Source organism: Vespula pensylvanica, chromosome 9 (assembly GCF_014466175.1).
Source record: "Vespula pensylvanica isolate Volc-1 chromosome 9, ASM1446617v1, whole genome shotgun sequence".
NCBI lineage: Eukaryota > Metazoa > Arthropoda > Insecta > Hymenoptera > Vespidae > Vespula > Vespula pensylvanica.
This window is the reverse complement of record NC_057693.1, coordinates 616,347-632,547: the sequence shown is the minus strand read 5'-3', so window position 1 is coordinate 632,547 and position 16,201 is coordinate 616,347. Positions and strand designations below refer to the sequence as shown.

Below are 16,201 nucleotides of genomic sequence, written 5' to 3'. Positions count from 1 at the left end.
TTGTAAAGAATTATTTCTCTTTATTTATTTTTTGCATAAGTAAATAAAATGTTATTTATAAAAAAAAAGGTATATCTTATAAGTTATATTGATTGATAGTCATATATTTCTATCATAATCTATTACATTAAAAATCTTTCATCTAATAATGTTTTACTGCTTAAATTTTTTCTTCCACTGTATTTAATAATTACAATGATTAATTGCGAGAGTATAAATGTAACAGCAGCAGCTAATATATAGTTATCATATAAAGTTAGGACAAAAAGAAATATTGTAATTTCAAATGTACCTATCAACCATTCATTTCCATAAAGTATTACTTGACTAAATGAATAATCATTATCTGAAATAAAATGATATAACTTAAATTATTTCTGATAGTAACATTACAAATCTATAGTTATTGCTTGCTGTTTTACCAATATAGAATACAGATGTTTTGTTAGTGTTTGTATAGAGAATGTCACAAAGTTTTTCAATCAAGTGTTGTTCTTTGATAATGTAATCTTCATCTTTAAAGCAATGATCCAGAAATTCACATAAAAATTGGTTCAATTTTACACGTGTATTACAAATGTGATTCCAATCCATGGAAGTATAAATATTCTTCTTTAAAAATCTATTAGTTATCTAAAAACGTTCATTAATAAGATGGTTAGATATTTTTTAAAGATTAATTTACCTTTATATATATTATTTTGTTTTGTGCACTATTAATTTTATATGGTAATTATATTCACAGGTATTGATGATTGTGAAGAATTCACAAAATTCTTTTCAGTGTAAAATTTTTCATAGAATGTTCTGAACGTTTCTGTAACTGATACTATAAAGTTTTGTTCTATTGTACCAGGAACAAGACCTCTATGTGCACATAATTGATTCTCTTCATTCTTTAAATTGTTTATTAAAGTAAATAAATCTGTATCAGAAAATCCATGGACTGATCTATGAAGTAAAATTAAGTAAAATAGATATTATCAATATCTTGTATTCATTAAAATAATGTTTAGGTAATTTTTTATTACCTTCCATGGATATAAAATCCATAATAATTATATTCTAAGATAAATACACTGATATTAGCAATTGAACATAAATCAACAAATTGCTGCATTTGATCTTTTATAAATCTTTCATAAAATATAATGGATGTTAAGTACTGAATAAAATAAATTGTAATGTAGACTATAGCACAAACAGCATACTGCAATGAAAAATTCATTCTCACATCAGGGTGTTTAATAATCGTTATTTCTGGTATAGCTAAGCTCCAATATTTTACACCTATAACCTACAGTGGTAAAAATTTATCAGTATTTAATGGTATTTTTAATGGATATAAAAATAACTTAATTATATTTAATATTTAAGTTAAATTACCTCTAAAACAACCAAAGTACTAATTATTTGTAATGATATATTTATCTTTCGTTTTGTTAATAATTTTAACCATTCATTAGCAACAAGATATGCTCTCCATATACTAACTGATAACTGAGTATTACTTTGTTCTTGCATTGAAGATTTTGATATAGAATATGTTACTTGGAGTTCTTCTTGTTCTACAGGTTTGAAAATTTGGCTATGTGTATCTTTTTTGCTCGTTCTTTTAAACGTTTTATTCCTTTTAGCTGCAATAATTTCAGATGGAGCTTTTGGATTCTCGTCATTACCGTCATTTAATATGTTAGTGTACAATTTTCGAAATGAAGTATAAGGAGAATCGTACTTTGATGGATTACGTGTTATTTTTGGCTGTTCCCAATCGATGAAAAAGATATGTATGTCCCAATGTTGATAAATGAATCCCATAATTTCTACAATCTGTAAAATGAAATAATTTGGATATAATGAATAATGAATTGGAATTGTATAATTATATGATCTTTTTTTTTTATCATTTTGAGTATTAAATGCATCTTTAGAATTATATGTATATACATGTATAGCATACTTACTTTTAGACAAAATCCAATTATAGTGAAAATCTGTATATTTTTTTCATCAGATATAGTTGGGAGTAAAGTATATGGAATCGTTTGCCCTTTAAAAAATATAAATAAATATATGCATACACTAATTGATGCAATAATAAGAGTGTTTCCTATAGCACCCATCACATATATAAAGAACCACAATGAAACAGTTGCATTAGGAGTACAACCATAATTTTTTTTACAATATGTCCAAGTTCTCAATGCTGAATTGATAATTGCTATGCTTGATAAAATACCAATAAATATCTAAAAATTATTTTAACATCTATATAAATCATGATTAAAAAAAGATACTGCAATTTCAGAGAAGTAATAATATTTACCTGGGTATTAGAATTTATATGATTTTCCTTTAAAGCAAATGTTACTTTATAATCTATTGTAACTTCTACATTTCTAGAAATTTGGTGCTCCATTAATTCTCCATATTCTATAATTACTATGGGTGGATAAATTTTTCCACGAGCTTTACCACGAATATTTACTCTAGTCAAACAAAGTTATTGCATGTAATATTATATGAGAATATATATGAATAATATTAGAAACGTATAACTTACAAGATAGTAAATGATTTCATATAGCGAAGTACTGACAAGTTAGATTTCTTTAGAAATGTACCAGTTACAAAATTTGGCAATGCTTTAATACCACTTATATTGTCCACCAAAAAAAATTTCCTAACAAGTTGGGTCTCCAAGATATCATAATCATTCTGAAACATGAATAAGACTGAAACAAATTCCACACTTTCTGTGATTATTATATACATTAATGTTTTGATATTATGCTTGATTTGATGTATATATGTTTTTTACCTCATATTCTTTTTTTATATAAATAGGTACTGCATGTGAAAGAACTTTTTCTTCCTCTTTAAATGTTAAATATAGTTGTGTAAATTTTACTTCCATATTTAGCAGATCCTTTACAGTGATTATACATTTTTTATTAAGATTAACTCCAAACCTAACATTGGAAAGGAAATGACAAGGCATATTTGGACTATCTATTTCAAGTAATTTGCCTTCTAAAGAAAATGTTGCCATTGTAAAATTCAATGTATTATTCTAAAACAAAAAATATTTAGATTTTACAGAAAACCAGTTGATCTTGATAAAACAGATGTTATAAAACATTTGTATACCTCATCATCCTTTCCCAGACTATATATTTGTGTGATATTTTTGGCATTTAATATCAATGATGTTTCATCTTTATTGTAAAATAGTTTAACCGGTGCCATATGTACTTGCATAAATAATGCACATTGTATGCTGTTCACATATAGAGATAAAACACATATGTGTGATAAATGTTCGCAAGACATCTTGTCTTTATTCTAAAAAATCATATTAATGATTCATAAGGAATATTTTCAAAGTTTTGTAAGATAAATTTTCTACTTACTTTACAGAAGTACATTGCTGCTTGTAATTTGGTTCTAAGATAATAACTATCTATGTTCTCACTTTGGAACTTTATTGTATAAGTACTTTTAACATCTGGCCAATCTGAAAGATTGTCTTTGTTTAAACAATATCCTTGTATTCTAACATGTGATGCCATTGGACAGATACAGTTTCTTTGATTTCTATTATCCAAGTTATTACATGGCAAACATTTAGAGTTTTCTTTGGATGGATATGTGTCTTTTGGACAAGGAAGACATTTTATACTACTTAACAATGTACCATTCCAGTTTCTTTCCACTATAAAAAACAAGTTTAAAATACATTTCGCATTAATTTATGTATAAGTATATTAAGCATATACATAAGTATGTATTCTTATAGAAAGTACTTAGTATTTCATTGGATGAACATTTGCAGATGTTATTTTTGCAAACAATACAGTCCTTGCCATCAGTAGTTACAGTTTGATTATAATCACATTTTCTACAAATGGGATTACCATTCTTAAAACCAATTGTTTTACTAAATTTATTACAAACACATCGTAAATCTATAAAAATCATTAAACAAGTGCCGAGATAAAAATATACAAATAAAAACATAGATATATATTGTATATTTATAAATTAGAAATTATGTTAAAGTAGGACTTACGATCAGTGCTGGATTCAAGAAAGTCGAAGATATTACATTTGCGACAAGAAAAATATTTTGTATCAAAATATTCATCATTTTTACACAAACTTGGCTGTGATAATTCAAAAATTTCATTATTGATACCAATCGTTTCATCGATTGTTAAAATAAGGACTGCAAAACATAAAATAATAGGATTATTGTCAAAATAATACATTCTTTGGTTACGTCTTATAATTTTGTTTATACTACATAGTCGTTTCCATGACAACAAGATGGCTGCAAATGTAGTTGTAGGATATCACGTTAAAACGGACTAATGAAATTTTATGTATAAATTTTATGTTTCTTCGACATTTTCCTAGATATCTGTCTTTACATACATCCGTAATTTATAAAAAAAAGTCGACGAAGAAATATTGCTTATTAATCCGTATTTATTCTGGCAGTAAAATGTACGAAAGAAGTAAATGATTCTAATGGAAAGAGATTTTTCTCCGTATATGGAATTACAAGATTTCCAAAATATCACTATTCGTTACTATTATATCATTTATTTCAATGTACCGTTACTTAAATGTTATGGTGTCCGGTAAGATAATATCGTAATACATGTCGACGATACACGTGATTTATAGTAAGTAAAGCAGGATACCGTGTCAATGATATAGTTTCGAAACAATGATGCATAGTCTAGATGTGTGCATCGCGATTGATATATGTCTATTGCGATTAATCTAAAAATAAAAATGTCATACAACAAATATATCCATAGATACGTATTCAATGCGTTATTTGTATACTTTAAAAAATTTTTATCGATCACATGAAAACTAGTTTTTACAATTTTATTCGTTTAAGAATCAACAATGACATTATACGAAGCAAATGACGTAATATCTAGTATACTAATCGAAAATACTTCGCCGATCAACCACAATTAACGACGACCTTGCGCCAATATTGAAAATTTAACAAGAAATTCTCGCCAAACCGACGTATTCTGTTCATTTGTATTACAAGGGACAAGGATTTTCTCGATTTTACGCGACGTTCTTGCCAAAATATATATGTACAGATATGCATATATATATATATATACATACATCATACATACATATATATACATGTACTTCGATTGCCTTTGAAGGTATACGCGAAGATTGTCGTTTAAATGAACTGCTCGAGAAATCGATATAAATCGATATAAATTTCTCTTAAATGGCGGAATTTCAGGGAGATTCGAAAGAAAGACTTATTTGAGGTTAGTTCGCGTATTTTATGGGGGGAGTGAAGTGACATTCTGGGAATCTTTTTTCTGTGATTTACACAAAAGGATAAAGATAGAGAGATAAGTAAAGACAGATGGATAGATATGTAAAAAAAGAAAGAGAGAGAGAGAGAGAGAGAAAATTAGCGCGAGGACAAAGTGGCGAACTTTCAAGAACTGCACGCATAGGCGCGTATAGAAAGGGACGATCGTATGTAGGTACAACAAGAAGCAAGAACAACAATTCAATTTGCATTGCTCGTGCCAAACATTCCCCCACCAACTTCGAAATCGAAGGGACACGAGCCCCGAGAGGTAGGGGTACACAAGAAAATGTTATAAGCGAAAATAAAAGCAAGAAAGAAGGCAAGGTCCCCGCGAGTGGCGAAGCTTTAAAGACGAGAGGGTAGTTTTTTTGCAGTCTGTGTAGGTGCTTCGTGGAGCGAGCGTCGTAGCAAAGGTATATCGCTCCTTTTTGTTATCTGTTTCTTGTTCTTCTTGTTTTTCTTTTAAGACAAACTTTTTCTTAGAAAGAATCTTTTCTTCTCGGCTTAAAATCGATTTATCGTGCTTCGAAAATTTCTTGAAGAATCGTATGAACAAAGTGTGGTGAATATTCATTTTACGTGTAATACATTTTTTCTTTTTCTTTTTTTTTCTTTTCTTTTACAATTCACCTTTTTTCCATTTTATTCTCGTGTGTATGAAATATATTATTATTACAATACGTACCATTAAACAAGGAAGATCGATTGATGTGATAGTCGAACGAGTTGTTGTACCTTAACGTGGCCTGTTTTTTTCACAAGACAAATATACTCCTCTTGTCTAAATATAACAATTAGGATCGAAGTTGACGCTATCACGTTGACCGATCGAGAAACTAAGAAATCGAGTCTTATATCTATCGTGTCTTTTAATTAAGAGAAAGGGAGAGGGGGTTATATAAAGCTTGTGTATCTTCGACCGATCGCAACGACTTTGCAGGCTCTCTAAGGAGAATTGAGAAAAAAGAAGAAGAAGAAAAAGAAGGATGTGGGATGATGAACCAGCTCCGTGGGATCTTGATGAACCAGAAGCCGAAGAAACACAAGCCCAAGAAGGGGCCCCGGAAGGGGCAGCTGAAGGGGCCGAACCCGGTGAATTACCAAAAGTAAAACTTGAGAAGATCGAACCTCCAAAGTACAATCATCACTGGGTGCGCCCATTATTTCTCAATTATGCCTATCTTTACGATTACAGGTAAGCGAAGATAATTAAAACGTAAGTGAGAATGAGGTGAAATCAAATCAAATGTGAAAAAACAAAGGAATGAATCAGAAATTATGGTTGTCTCGTAGGAAGAATTATTACGACGACGTGATCGATTATCTCGATCAAAGACAAAAGGGTTTGTATCGTGAGCCTCCAAGGGCACAGGAATGGGCAGAAAGAGCTATGAGGACGTACGATCAGAAGAACATTGATAAGAGTATTAAGAGATCCGCCGATATGAAGTACATCACTAAAATGGAAGTTAAGCCAAGACATTATAGTTACCATACGCGAGCATATTATAGTTTGAAGTATCAGAGAATTCTTTGAATTATCATTTTCGACGGAAAAAGATCGACGAAGATCGATGGATTAACGATCTTATTATGTTCTTCGTCGATATTGCTATTATCGATAATGCCAGTGATAAGCTGTTAATCCTTTTTCTAATCGGCTTACCTATACGTCGTAAAATGAATATTCATCTTATAAATGAGAATATTGTATTTTAAAAATAAATCGTAGTCGTTGTAGATATTTATTTTAGATCTTTCATTAAACGGAGGAAAAAGATTACGGTTTACCTCTGGCTAAATTCATCTATCGAATAGCACTTACCGTCTAATTTTATCGATAATTTCATTTCTAGATAAATTCGATTCGATTTCATACCCGATTCATTTATCTTCGTAGATATATATTTTTCATAAATAGGGACTGACATTCGCATAAAACATCGATATCTTATTCCATCAGCAAATCAATCGTCATAAATCTAAACGCGTATTCGTTTTATTTGTTTCGTTTGATTATTTATTTGTCAACAATTTTATGATATAGCTGTGACGTGCTCGTGTACTATGCCTATTGTATATGTATTACCGCTATAAATCGGTATTATAGAATACACGTGCACTTTTAATTAACGAAATTCATAAATTATTTTTCATTCCCATTTTTCATCCTCCTCGAGTTTTAAATATTATATACTTTTAGCGAAGTAAGTATCATCGTAGATGCGCGCATAATGCAGGAATTTAGGTACGAACGGAAATGGTTCTCGCTGTTACACGATGGAATCAATTACATCAGAAAATAATAATAATTTTACTTTTTATTGTAAATATGTATTCGCATTAATATACGTAACGTAGTCATTTTATATTCAGCAATTTCCACATTAATAGTGTATATGTATATATGCATGTATATATGTATATACAGATTCAATTAAAATACACGTTTAAAAAGGGTCAAATCGAACAACAAATTCGATCCAATCGCGATTACGAACAAAGTTTTTTAAAAGGAGACGCTCTTCTTCCGTTTTAGAAACTTTCTTTTTATCGGTTGCATGGCAAGAACATCTAATGGGTCTTCGACAAATTCATTAGCATCGGCTAAAGAGTTAAATCGAGCTCTTCCTTTGAAAGCTCGAGGCGTTGATATTTCCGGATCTACGTTTTGCATTCTTGCCCATTGTAATATAATTTGCGGTTTGGCTTTAGATTTTTCTGGAACGAGTTCCATATTAGCCAATTTCCGTGATCTATCGAGTTTCTGCGTTAGAGTTATGTTGTCTTGATCGTCTTCGTTATTATCGAATTTAGTTGCGTGTCTTTGGAAAGCATTGTCGGCGGCTTCTAAGGTGTTCTTGGCCTTCTCAATTTCGGCGTTCAAATCGATTACGTCGAAAATACGGTCCTGAAAGTAAACGAATTTGTGAATGTTAAGAAAATGAATCGATCGTAGATGTATATGGTCGTAGATCACTGGAAATTCTTCGAAAATTCCAGCCTATAAGAACGATTTAAAAGTGCATATACGTAGATAATAAATCCGCTCGTTTTGCACGCATTAAGAGGGTATTTTGGTTTACAGGATCAAAAAAATCTATCTCAACTGTTGAAAAATTTCTAAAATATATTTTTAAAATATGAAAGGACGAAACTTGACAAATAGATCACGTTTTATGAATGTCCAAAGTAAAAGTGGTATAAAGATAGAAAAGTACGTAAAACTCCATAAGTTCCATGTATTTATACAACAATCTATTCGTATATTTTTTTTTTCTTTTTATATTCAGACTAATTATTTTTGTTTCGTATGACTGATAAAAGGTGGGCGTTCTATGTTTATTATCACTACATTGCAACTGTACGAAATCAATGATTATTTTTTTTCTTTAAATTATGTTTTCCTTTCCGAGATGTCGGATAAGAATAGAAAAAGATTAATCATCAGAAAAAATACTTTTTAATGCAACATATGAAAGTGAGTGGCGATCGATATTTTCTAAGTACTGCAAAATAATATATAGATTCTTTAAAAAAGTCGTTTAATGAAATGAAACATTAAAAAATAAGTACGTAGAATTGAAAGTAGAAATTAAAAAAAAAAAAAAAAGAAAAAAGAAAAAAGAAAAAAAGGAATAAAATAAATTTCTAGTTATCGTGCAAAAAATTATTGTCCGAACCAGAGTACCCTCTCAAAAGAAGTGAACCTGCATGTCTCTTCTCTTGCGTCTCAATTCGGCCAAATCTTCCTCGAAGGCAGCCGCGGCACGTTCTTTGTACCGGCGTTGATTCAAAACGAAATCATCTTCGAAATCGTCCTCCGGATATGCTCGGCCACGTCCGTCGTAAATAAAGTCCAGATCGTCGTAATAATCTCCACGATTTCCCGATAAGTTTCGGGAGCCTGAAATGTTAGTGGGAAGGTGTTAGCTAGTAATAAGGATAAAATGCTAAATGAAGTTAAATACCTGTAAAATGCGTTACATTACACAACCAGGATGACTCATGTAAAGTGTTACAACGACCTTATTTTTATTTTTGTTAAATAAGAGGATATTTTAAAACGGTATTATTAGGTTTAGTAAGAATTATTGAAGTAAGAAATAATTTATATTTCACTCCATTTAATGACGTAAGTTAATAATGCGGAGAAAATTAATTTTAAGTAGATATATTTAACTGTTGCGATGAAAACAGTTCGTAACGTTTTACGTTGGCCATCCTGTATACATTGATATCTATTTTTGTGTATCGTTAAACGAGTCAAGATTATATCTTGGTTGTATTTAGTAACAGCTAACATCCAATCCTGCCATTAGATTTTACTACGTCGTTACATATATTATTCCGCAAGTAAAAATTGAATTTTATTAGAGTAACATGCAAGAAAAAAAAAGGAGAATTGTATGTACATGCGTGAGAAATACAAATTGCAAAGCGTAACAAGATAATTCAACAGTAAAGACAACACGATATCAATAAAGGTAGTACATAATATTTCTCAAGTTTTACAACAAAATTTATTGGTAAACGAGAAAGAAAGAAGATATATACAGTAGCGTGCAGACATAGAAGTAATTTCTTTCTTAACGTTTAATCCTTACAAGAACACTTACTATGTACTGCAATGTATTTTAAGGTACATACATATATAGTCGATTTAATAGTCTTTTTTTTTTACGTAGAAGTGTATTCCCGCAGAAACAATAAAATTTCGTGAAGTATTACTTAAATAGAACGAAGAATATGAGGATAGTGGTCACAATGATCTTTCGGTGACGTAATAAAGTCATAGTTTTTTTGTTATAGATAACTCGTGATTGGCTATAGAGCACAATTCTTTTACTCATAGTCACTTAATTAATAGAAATACAATTACACCGTCCTTTCGTTTCAGATAAGTCGAACGATTGAAATGTATGAAAAAGAAAATGAGAAAACTACTACCTGTATCCTGTAAATTATTTAAAGAAGTGAGATAAAAAAAGGTTTCAATTAATATGGTCTCATTTAAGACGATTTTAAGCAATGTGCAATAAAGAAAATCGACTAAAATATTGTATCGTAAAATGGGAAAGTTTTAGCGGGAGAGGTGAGGCAAGAAGAGCATCGTGACCGCAATGAATAGAGCATGAGATAGAGAACTAGAAGGTGACGTGTTTTTCGGTGCGTTCATTACGCATGGAAATCTTTTTACTGCTGCTACTGAGGGCGGCAGAGGATCGTTGATATTCGTCGATAAGAGGAGGAGAAGGAGGAGAAGAAGCAGCGATGCTCTCGTTGACGAGCGCCCTCAAAGCAGCAGCTCTGCGTTCTCTCTTGGCTTGTCTCTCGGCCAACTCTTCCATCTCGGTCTCGAGATCGTCGAGGCGTGCTTTCGTTTGCCTGGCTCGAGTGGCAGCCGCACCAGAGAGCATCGAGTCCTCCTCGTTGTCGTTTATCAACTTGGACCACCTGGTCAAAGAGGTGGAAGGTTGTTTCTCGATCTCGTCGCCGATGGAAGCTAAAAGCTTTGAACGTTTCTTGCTGAACGTCGAGTCAGTTTCCTCGATTTTCTTATTGAGTGCGGCGTCCATTTCCTGATCGAGTTCCATCGCTGCCACCTTAGCCTTGAAACGACGCGTCGTTGAGGCGACCTCATTCGCGAAATCATCAGCGAACCTGCGTTGAGTCCGTTGTCCACGGCTATCGTAGACGGTTTCCTCCTCGTCACCGGGGAGTAGAAGAGGGTTGTACTCGGTGCTGGTCAAGGGTGCTAGTACTTGGGAGGCACGGGTACGAGGGTCGAGGTCGAGGTCAAGGTCACGCCCGAAGGAGTCGTTCCGAGGACCGGAAAGGTCTCGCGAGCCTGTAAAAACCGACAAAACTTTTCATCTCTTCGCGGGCCTACCCATCTACATGCGTATGGTGATACACATAATTGATCGTATGTTCCATCATTCTGATTTTAAATTAACGATGTCTCCTAAAATTGTATATACATGGAAAAAAATTAATGTGCTCGGAGAAACTACGTCGAGAATTTATTAAATAGTATGAAATCTGCTTTTTTATAAGATTTTTTCTTACAAAAGAATTTGATAAAAGTCGAATGTAAATTGTCATACGTGCATTCTTTAAATATCATCAACTGCAGCCGACCAAAGATTTCAATTGTAGTGGTTAATAATTCTAATTCTAAAATTTATCAATTTTGACGTTTTTTGACAAGCAATTGTATCAATGAGATCTATAAAATATATGAAATTGATTGTTACAACAGGATTTAATGAAACAGTTCGTGAATGCTATATAGAGTTTATATTTTTTATTACTACTAAGTCGATTGCCATTTTTTAACAATTTCTCGACATAATTCGTACGGCAGATGAATTTTTTTTCAATTTATTGATAATTCTAGGACACTCAGTTCATTTAAAGAAAAAAGTATTTATTCAGTTTCAAAGAGCATATGATTAATTTTGTGATTCACTATAATTCCCTGTCCACTATACGTCTATGCACTCACATCTATCATCTATGTATCTACAAACGATCCTTCCTTTATCCTGCTTGCCTGCTCGTTTCTCTCGTCCCAGGGAATCTCTACTCGTTAAATTAATCCTATTTACATTTATCTATTCCTATTTCCTCCCCTGGGATGTAATTTGGACTCGGAATGACTCTGAAGAGTATCGAAAATAATTTTTTTTACGCTCCTCGACCGAGTACGAACCAATTTTTACCTGTAACTTATTTTTTTGTCTTTTTCTCCTTTTACAGCCGCACAATGTAGCTTTTACGCGACTAGCGGCTTAGACTTTCGTCGGCAAAAAGTAATGTATTTAGAAAAGCAAACGTTTATTCGACAGACAAAAGATTATACAATTATTACGGACAATAATCGAACATAGAGAATAACTACACACACAGAGGGTAGAGATGAAGATTCGTTTGTTATCATTACGTTGCTCAATCCCTTGATTTAATGTGAAATATTTTAATGGGAATTTTAATGTGAAATATTTCTCCACATTAAAATTTGAGAATATATTGTAAATTATACTTTGACATTCTATGTCGGATAATAATTTCTCAAACGGCACATATCGAACGATTGTGACGAAAGAGATTTTATCTTTAGAGACAAGAAAAACATGCTATACGATGGACGATAAAAGGGACAGGATAAGAGTATCTCAATTGTTCATCATTTACAACGGATCTATTGAACACCTCGGCAACATTTCAAAAAGGGCATGGGGGTACTTTCATTCCTCAAAACCATTTGGGAAAACGACTGAAGAGGTTACCGATGTCGCCTCGACGGGCCGCGATTTCATCGACTAGCGACGTTCTTGGCTCGGAGAATAAGGGTCGAGCACAGTACTTCCTGTCCAAGTGGTCGACCATTGGCTTGTAATAGGATTCGCCCTTGTCGTAATTGCATCCGTAAACGCGCGTACGCGGCCTGCTAAGTATTGGCCTCGACATATCTGCGGCACACCTTCCTGTTTCTCTGTAATAAATAATCGGTCAATTATAAATAATTCGATATCTTGTTTCATTTTATATTTCGTTATGATTAATACATTCGATTATCACGTGAAAGTAAATGATACGGAAAGTGAAAGTAAATCATTTCTTCTCGTGTCACATGTACTCGTAATTTATATCGGCAAAGATCCAAGAAGATCCTGCGTCTTCGTAGGATATGAAAATGAAAGATGAAAAAGACAATGATAATGGTAGTACGATGCTAGTGATATGATATTATGATAGCAGGGAAGGAAAATAAAATAAAAAAAGTTCGATTGGGAAAGAGAAAGAGAGAGAGAGAGAGAGAGAGAGAGAGAGAGAGAGAGAGAGAGAGAGAGAGAGAGAGGAGGAGGTTCCGACTGTGAGGAACCAGTAAACTGGAACGAGCAACTATCTATATGCTGCTCTCAAAAATAGACCGCATCTAATTTGGTGCCCGTGAACCGAACTGGCACGGTACACGCGATCCCGGGACAGCCGAGACTGAGTACCAACAGTGTAAATCCCGAAGAATCGTTCTTCCTTGTCTTCTTCAGGGGCACTCGAAACGACAAGCAAACGTTTGGAGAACAGCATCGTTACGTTTTATATTTTATTGTTGACTGACCGATTTCTACGAAACAACCTAAAAGTGTAAACGCGAAAACGTATTTTAACCGAAACCCGACTAGCTGCCAATTCTAAAGCAACTGCGACAGTTCATTCTATAGTTTCGCCGTATTAACTGTCGCTCTTACGTGTGATCTTACTCGATAAACGAAAGAGGCGTTGAAAACAATTGCCATGATCGCTCTTTCAAATCGTTTCCAATTAGACCAATTATTTTCATTTGATTTACGAGTCTGGAAATTTGCCCGCGTTCTACAGAAACAGAGAGAATACGATTATGACATTTCCTTGGACTTCGATTTCTTCTTAATTGTCATCATTCTTGTTTCGTTACCGATGACTCATTTAAAAAGAAAATGTTTTAAATAATTCGTCTGTATGCGTATAGATAAATCGAAATACGTAAATACGTATGACATCGACATTTGAGCAATTTCGAACGAGGTGGCCCGAATGATTAGCAAACGCCAAAACTTCATAGGTAGTTTGTACTGTGTATCGAAGCTATTAATGCATCCACCGATTAGATCGTTCACTCGACTTAATTGGCTTCTACGTTTCTTTGGCTCGTTTATACGCCAAACGTATTTGTAATTTAGAACGGTGTACTTAGTTGCTCAATCCTTCTTTCATGTCCGTGCTCGGTATTTTACTATGAGTGACGATATAGAGATCGTGTGTTTACACACGATAGAAATCATGAGTCAAATACTCATGAGTCAGATACTCAAAAAAAAAAAAAAGGAATTGGAGACAAAAAGTAAACTTGTTTTGGACGTTAAATCATAACCATAACAATATATATCATTTTTAAATTATCATTATGATTATCAGATTGTCATGATAATTTATTTGAAACTTTAATACCATATTAAAAAATATCTCAAGGGGCGCCTATCCAATAACTCTTGTCCTCGTAAAATGCGACAATAGAAGCGAAGGCCTTCTTTAACACAACAATAATTGGCGAGTATAGTTACTAGGGCATTTCTAAATTACATCATTTAAAACGAATGGTCAAGAAATATTGGGATTTACGAGACACGTTGCGAAAGGCACGTTAGTGATACGGATCAATGACACGCCAGACACTTTACGCGATAACAAATTATGTTGTACTAAAATGTAATACTAACTCTTTTAGATTATGAATCAGAGCTTTCAACGACACACTTAAATATTTATGTAGACTTATATTTCGTTTTGTTAGAAATTCATTAAAAATATAATGGCTTTTGCGAATCGTTAGACGATTTCTTTGAAGAGAGAGCTTATTTCCATCATATATTTGGATTTTCTGATTCATAAAATTAATATGCGTAAGTGATGCGATCGCAAAAGAATGCAAGATTGTATTACAAGAAACTTTTTAAATAACTTTGATTATACAGTTTTTTTTTTCTTTTTACTATACATAAAGGCGATCTATAATTTATTTTAATGTAACAAACGAATTTATTATACAGTTTTTATCCATGTTTGACTTCAATTATATCTGATATAGTGAATAGATATAGTGAATAGATATAGTGTTCATGGTGTTACGCTGCTGTCGTTAGTGCGTTGCGTAAGACCGCCAGATTTAGCTCGAGAGCGTCGTTTAAAAACAGTGATATCGATTACAAAATTATCTAAACTTTTTTTCCGCAAAAGATTTTACTCTTTTGGAAATTAACGTACGATTTAAACGATTACAAATCCTGTGCAATATAAATCTAATCACCACTACTGGATTATGTTAATCATAAGATGCAAATGAAACATTTAAGTATTAATTAATGATTAGATTGTCTTTCTTAAAGGATGGATAAATTATTTCGTTCACAAGATTCGCCAACAAAACCTTAGATTTTATACATTAAACAATTTTATTCTTTTTTTCATTTCATTCAGTTTATTATCGCGATAAATTGATAAATCATTTATAAATGTTAGAGACGTTTAATTTTCGAAAATTTCCAAACTTCTCATGAATGTTATAAAAAATAATAACATGAGCGAATCGTGTGCGTATGAAAAGGGTGAATAGAAGGGTGAAGAAAAAAATAGGTCACCCTTACCTGACTGATTGTTACAAGGTATCCCTTAAGGTGCTGTTTCTTCGGAAGTAGAGCCGCGACTCCCACGGTCGTCGCGATGCCCGTTGTTTCCCACTCCCTTGGGGTACTACCCCTTCCTCTTTGTGTTTCCTCCTAGGATGCTATTCCCAGTAATTTATTCATACTCCGGTGGGCGTTCGCCCACTCCTATCTTTAAGTCCTTCAGGCTTTTTCCTATTCTTTGGATACCACTTAATATTCGATCCAATTTCGTTACAATATATTACAATACAGATTTTTGTTTCTCATTTCTTTTGTTTCATTCGTAATAATTTTATTCTCTGAATATTTGAAATATTTCAATCGTTGTTCAATAGGATGTAGAAAACGTACTACCGTTCATTTGAATTCATTCCTTTTTAATCTATGCTCAAATAAAAAGAACTATAGGACATAGAAACATAGATTTCTATGTTACGTATATGTACATATAGATATATATCTTTAGTAAGTATATCAAGCAGGAAGTGGTTATAAATTGAAATATATCCAATAATTCGTTGTTTTTGTTACGTACGTTCGAATATCTGATCTATTATAAGCTTGAAATTATCTACGATTATAAATTTTCTGGCAGAAACAACAAACAATTCGAGCGGTG

The 16,201-nt window shown here is 32.5% G+C and overlaps 4 protein-coding genes across 7 annotated transcripts; 1 reads left to right on the top strand and 3 right to left on the bottom strand.

The window, feature by feature from the left end:
• Nucleotides 1–19: 19 nt before the first annotated feature.
• On the bottom strand, nt 20–4,844 carry LOC122631557 (meckelin). 4 transcript variants are annotated; one of them, XM_043817412.1, is made up of 14 exons: nt 4,622–4,844; nt 4,073–4,530; nt 3,807–3,968; nt 3,414–3,715; nt 3,151–3,345; nt 2,822–3,073; nt 2,564–2,718; nt 2,327–2,489; nt 1,965–2,249; nt 1,387–1,830; nt 1,032–1,297; nt 744–951; nt 423–633; nt 20–346 (listed from the first exon to the last, which is right to left on the bottom strand). In XM_043817412.1, the coding sequence occupies exons 2-14, from the start codon at nt 4,269–4,271 to the stop codon at nt 123–125; spliced, it is 3,066 nt and encodes a 1,021-aa protein (XP_043673347.1). In that variant the 5' UTR covers nt 4,272–4,530; nt 4,622–4,844; the 3' UTR covers nt 20–122. The 4 variants fall into 4 exon arrangements, with proteins under 4 accessions (XP_043673347.1, XP_043673349.1, XP_043673350.1 ...); XM_043817414.1 differs by having other exon boundaries at nt 3,807–3,901; nt 4,073–4,228; nt 4,307–4,843; XM_043817415.1 differs by having other exon boundaries at nt 3,807–3,901; nt 4,073–4,228; nt 4,622–4,843.
• A 789-nt stretch (nt 4,845–5,633) lies between these two features.
• Nucleotides 5,634–7,504, top strand: LOC122631573 (flightin). Its single transcript, XM_043817445.1, has 3 exons — nt 5,634–5,784; nt 6,312–6,566; nt 6,665–7,504. Exons 2-3 carry the CDS (start codon nt 6,358–6,360, stop codon nt 6,906–6,908), a joined length of 453 nt encoding a protein of 150 aa, XP_043673380.1. The 5' UTR covers nt 5,634–5,784; nt 6,312–6,357; the 3' UTR covers nt 6,909–7,504.
• A 207-nt stretch (nt 7,505–7,711) lies between these two features.
• On the bottom strand, nt 7,712–9,731 carry LOC122631574. Its single transcript, XM_043817446.1, has 2 exons — nt 9,082–9,731; nt 7,712–8,282 (listed from the first exon to the last, which is right to left on the bottom strand). Exons 1-2 carry the CDS (start codon nt 9,085–9,087, stop codon nt 7,881–7,883), a joined length of 408 nt encoding a protein of 135 aa, XP_043673381.1. The 5' UTR covers nt 9,088–9,731; the 3' UTR covers nt 7,712–7,880.
• Nucleotides 9,732–9,871: 140 nt separating this feature from the next.
• On the bottom strand, nt 9,872–15,717 carry LOC122631566. The gene is made up of 3 exons (XM_043817432.1): nt 15,562–15,717; nt 12,667–12,872; nt 9,872–11,222 (listed from the first exon to the last, which is right to left on the bottom strand). The coding sequence occupies exons 2-3, from the start codon at nt 12,845–12,847 to the stop codon at nt 10,519–10,521; spliced, it is 885 nt and encodes a 294-aa protein (XP_043673367.1). The 5' UTR covers nt 12,848–12,872; nt 15,562–15,717; the 3' UTR covers nt 9,872–10,518.
• Between the last annotated feature and the right edge of the window lie 484 nt (nt 15,718–16,201).